The 5,000-nt window shown below is 45.9% G+C and overlaps 1 protein-coding gene across 1 annotated transcript in view; it reads right to left on the bottom strand.

Annotated features, from left to right (window-relative positions):
- pcm1 (pericentriolar material 1) overlaps window positions 1-5,000 on the bottom strand; it is a 24,243-nt gene that overhangs the window by 9,317 nt on the left and 9,926 nt on the right. Inside the window, 15 exon segments of the mRNA XM_060864678.1 lie at window positions 132-304; window positions 566-625; window positions 832-1,014; window positions 1,155-1,405; window positions 1,496-1,664; window positions 1,934-2,097; window positions 2,208-2,353; window positions 2,481-2,694; window positions 2,777-2,980; window positions 3,130-3,266; window positions 3,444-3,602; window positions 3,729-3,858; window positions 4,117-4,235; window positions 4,336-4,586; window positions 4,774-4,937. Of these exon segments, the coding sequence (XP_060720661.1) occupies window positions 132-304; window positions 566-625; window positions 832-1,014; window positions 1,155-1,405; window positions 1,496-1,664; window positions 1,934-2,097; window positions 2,208-2,353; window positions 2,481-2,694; window positions 2,777-2,980; window positions 3,130-3,266; window positions 3,444-3,602; window positions 3,729-3,858; window positions 4,117-4,235; window positions 4,336-4,586; window positions 4,774-4,937 (2,524 nt within the window).

Raw genomic sequence — 5,000 nt, 5'->3', positions numbered from 1 at the left:
CACACAGACAGACACACACACACAGACAGACACACACACACAGACAGACACACACACACAGACACACACACACACAGACACACACACACACACAGACACACACACACACACAGACACACAGACACACACACCTGAAGTGAGAACAGCGCCCTCTGGCGAAGGTAGTCTGTGTTGAGAAGCTGCAGCTCATGGAAGAGCTCAATGAGGAAGTGTGGACGAGACTCGTTCTGCGAGATCAGAGTGGCCACTTCTGAGTAGATCGTCTCCCTCAGAGCCTCAAACAGGGAGAAGTCACTGCTGCCATCTACACACACACAGACACACACACAGTCAACCATCTAATGTTGAAAGAAGTGTGATAAAGGAATTAAACCAAGAAAATTCTTCTATAATTTATTTTAGTAAAGGTGTCTTTGCCCTTCAGTCTCAAGGACTTTTACTCCACAACACAGAATTACACTACATTGTTAAACAGTATTAAGACGTTAATGAATGATGTTAAGTGCATGTAAAGTGCCATATTGCCTAAATATGAGCTAATAGCAGAAAGCGGGGTTTAGTTTACCTGGAGCTTCGGTGCATGCAATTTGGTTAGAGAGAAATGGGGTTCTCCATGCATACGCTGCTGTGAGACACATTAAAAACCAAAAATGAAGCATACACACAAACACACACAATGGAACAAGGTGGGGAAAATAATGTCAACTGGATCGGGATGAATAACAAAACGATACAGAACAGTGTATTTATCTCAATTCTGTGATTTAAATCTCAGCGGCTGCTCAGATTCTCCCGGTGGTGTGTAAAAAAATACGGCGTGTGTAGACGGACCTGAGGAGAGGTCATTGTGCTTCTTGGTCTTGCTGTCCAGTTTCTCCTGGGTAAGCTTGTCCAGGAGGCTCTGGTTTGAATCTCGGGGTCTTGGCTGAGCCGAGCGCTCTCGTCCTCTCTCCCTCCCCTTTTCCTGCTCATGATTAAGCTCTGAGGCACTCGAAACACTGTCACTGTCCAAACCTGTTCAGGAGCAGAGCTAACCTTCAGAATCACTGAGTTTATTCAAACATAAAACCTTTTTAAGGAAGAAACACGAGTACAAAATACATTCATGTTAAACATTTATATTTATGTGTTTGAGTGTTTTATTTGCTCCTCACCAGCGTTGTTGTGGTTCTTGGACCTCCAGCGTCGGTTCTTTGGTGTTTTGTCTCTGGATGCGAGGCTGGCCTGAGCAGAGGCTTTGCGTCCAGGTCTGAAGCTCTTTGTGATGGTGGAGGGGTCGATACGGTCGTGCACACTGCTCAAGGAATCATGGGAGTCCGGCCGCCCTCGGTCACTGCCTCGTTTGTCACATGACCTGTTCAGGGAGGAGTTCAGCCAGCTGGAGTTTTTAGAGTCATCTTGTGAGCTGAGAGAGACGAGTGATACAGAGACAAGGAAGTGTGTTATTAGACCAAATCTTTGTGAGTAAATCAGAGATTTCATAGACACTAAGTACCGTGTGTGTGCGTTGTTAAGGGGGGTCCTCTGTAGCGGAGGTGGGAAGCTCATGTACTCTGTTTTTAGGGACATGTTGGGGTCAGGCTGCTGATCTGGGCTGGCCTGAGCTCCTGATGCCTGCTGCATCTCTGAACCCACAGGTGGGAACATGGGAGAGAGATTAAAGCCTAAAAATGACAAAATAAAGGGAGAATGTTATTGACCAACTAAACACAGTCCCAATAACCAAACTGTTAAGTCACTGTAAGCCGTCAGACAGCCATTTCCCTTAATATCAATCCAACCGATCTAAACAAAGCTCCTGCTGTAACCAGCTGTAATCACACATCATAACGTATTTGTGCTGTCAGGATCTTCACCAGTTCTTCTCTCGATAATAATAATAAGCAAATCTTTAGTAAAGAATACAGTGTCAGAGTTTGTGTGCGTTACTGACCGGTGATGAGAGGGGAAAAGTTGTTCATGTTAAGCGTGTTGATAGAAGGGAAGGGTAGGAATGGTGAGGGAGAGACGGAATCCTGCCCAGTGTTCTGATGCTGCTGTTGCCCCGAGGATGGCTGCTCTTGCTGTCGAAGGAGGTCATTGAGAGTTTGCTTCAACCTGCACAAGGTAATCAGCCGTCAGTTACAATGAAGGAGGAGCAGCCTGCATGCTCCACTGAACAAGGTGTGGACTGGACTGTGTGTGTGTGTGTGTGAATATGTTTAAACCTATTGATGTTGTTCTGTTGCCAGGCGAGTTGTGTGTAACAGTGGTTGAGCTGGTGCATGATGATGGGAACCTGCGGTGCACCCAGGTTATTTGGCAACATGTTATACGGTGTCGTCAGCATGGACTGCAACATGCACGACAGAGTCTTCACAAACAGACACAGAGAGAAAGAGAACAATTTTAAGAGGGTGAAGAAAAAAAAAAAAGAAAAACACAAACACACAAACCTTTCCAGCTGAATGTAAATCTTGTGTGTGTGTGTGTGTGTGTACCTGCTGGTCCTGCAGCAGCATCTGACACATGGCTGTGCTGAAGTCCAGCTGTCTCTGCAGTTGTGTGGTTTGCTCCTGCCAGTGTGTCTGAGTGTGTGTAGCGTTCTCTGTGACTGACAGGTCAGCAGCCCAGCGCAGGTTTTCCTGCCTCTTTGCCCCTCTGGGATTGGGGCAAGGCTGAGCTCTGGTGCAACTTGGAGATGAAGCCTTTACACTATCAGTGAACAGTGTCTCATTATGTAAAACACACAAAACAATCAATAGGCAAAACAAAAAGTGTGTGTGTGTGTACACACCTGTCCCTGTTCTTGCCACTGCTGCTGGGCTTCCTGTTAGAGTACGAGTGTGGTTCATCAGAGGAGCTTGACTCTGCTCCCTCGTCTTCATCCTCATCTTCATCATCTTGTGCACCAATCTCAGATTGGTAATCATCTTCATCATCATCATCATCCTCCTCACCCAGTGGACACTGCGTAGAGCCGCCCCACGTTGCCATGGTTCTGACAAAACATCCACAAATTACAAATCAATCAACTGAATAATCAATAAAAAAGTGTTACCAGTTTACACATAGTTTAATACAGCTGTGAATTCTTATTTAAAAGGTTTGACACAAATATTGCTGCCGTTATGTGTAGTAAGTGTGCACCTGTCATCTGGGGTAAAGCTGTGTGTAGGGAGCACATCACTCCTCCTCTGCTGCTCGGCCATCAGACTTTCCAGATGTTTCCGTCGTTGCCTCAGTTCCTCACGCAGGACCTGGTGTCTGCGCATCTCTGACCACAACTGAGAGATATACAGGAACAAAAAAAAAAAAAAACACAGTGACTTTAAGGGAAGAAAAAACGCCCTAGGATCTAGGAATTCCTACTTGTACAATTTAGACAGACTTCAACAACAGGGTCGACTCAAACTGGCAACTCGGTGCATCAACACAGTTCTACAAAGGAAAAAGAAAGACACCTCGTTGTCTGTAATGGTAACAGGCGCAGGCTCGGTGGTGTGTTTGAGCACGGCGGTGTTACTCTTGGTTGATGTGGAAGGGGCAACAGCAGGAGTGGAAGCTGCAGCTGGGATCTTCTTCATCATCATCACACCGCTCGCCGCACTCGACGTAGATGACTGCACAGAAAGTTGTGTCAGCTTTATGTATAACAGGAGATGATAGAAAAGAGCGCATCCTGGACTGACCCCAGTGATTTGTGGTGACGACAAAATGTTCTATTAGTAAGGTGAGGAGCGACGTACCTGTAGATCAGGACAAGCCCACTGCAGGTCCTGGATTTTGCCCTGGATTTCCACCAGCCTCTGTCTCTCCTCATGAAGCTGCTTTAGCTCCTGCTGCTGCTGTCTCAGCTTCTCCTCGTACAGCTTCTCTCTGACACACACACACAAAACATGTCTTTAAAGACAATTCCATCTACATTTGAGACAAAATGTTCATGTGATTAGCTTTTGTTTGTACATTAATAAGTCTGCAATGTAACAAAAAGATATTTTGCCAAATTAAAATATTAAAGTGTACTAAAAACTGCCTTCATGTTTCTCTCAGACACACACACACAGACACAGAGACACACAGACACGCACACAGAGACACATACAGACACACACACAGACACAGACACACACACACCTGGCTGAGTCAGACAGCGCAAGTTCTCTCTTGGCCCGTGGTGCAGTTGTTCGGATGTTGTTGGGTTGCTGCTGCAATCCTTCTTCCTCATTGGCTGCTGTGGTGTCTGTGTCATCACTCTGCACAACACACACACACACACACACACACATTAATTACCGCTTTATCTTTTTAGCATAATTTGTTAACTCCAGTAATTTCCAAAACCTCATCACGGACCTGCACCATGGCGACAAGCTCACGGAGCTGCTGCAGTTTCTGCTTGGCTGTTTGGAGACGATGAACTTTCTGAGCAAACTCTGCGTCATCTGCGATGCTGCTTCGGCGACTGGACCCTGAACCAGAGCTCTCTCTTCTTCCTCTCCTCCCTCCATCTTCCTCCTCGGCTCCATCATCATTGTCCTCGTCATCTTCCTGTCCGTTCCCGTGCTTAGTACCGTTGTAGGAGCCATCTCGGTTATACTGGCACTCTGAGCACAAGGGAGATGGTTTGGTTGGACATAAACTGTACATAGAAATGAATATAAAATGTAATTATAGTAATAATAAAAATGTACACCGACGGTGCTAATCAAAGCAAATAAATATGTAGACTGACTAAAAGAAACAAAAGTAAAAGATAATAAATATGAAGACATGTTGTAACAGAGAGCTGACCTATAACAGAGGGCACGTTGAGGCTACGCAGGTTAGCAGCTGAGCGGTTGTTGACCTCACACTGAGAGTTTAGACGACTGACTCTGTTGTTGGAGCTGCTGCAAGCGTTCGTCAGTGTGTTCATGTCCATCCAGTTAGATGTGGACTGAGGCGGAGCAGGGTTTCTGACACACACACACACACACACAGACAGACAGACAGAGACACACACAGACAGACAGAGACAC

This window comes from Tachysurus vachellii, chromosome 2 (genome assembly GCF_030014155.1).
Source record: "Tachysurus vachellii isolate PV-2020 chromosome 2, HZAU_Pvac_v1, whole genome shotgun sequence".
In the NCBI taxonomy this organism is placed as follows: Eukaryota; Metazoa; Chordata; class Actinopteri; order Siluriformes; family Bagridae; genus Tachysurus; species Tachysurus vachellii.
Note: the sequence above shows the minus strand (reverse complement) of the source record. Positions and strands in the feature narration are given on the sequence as shown.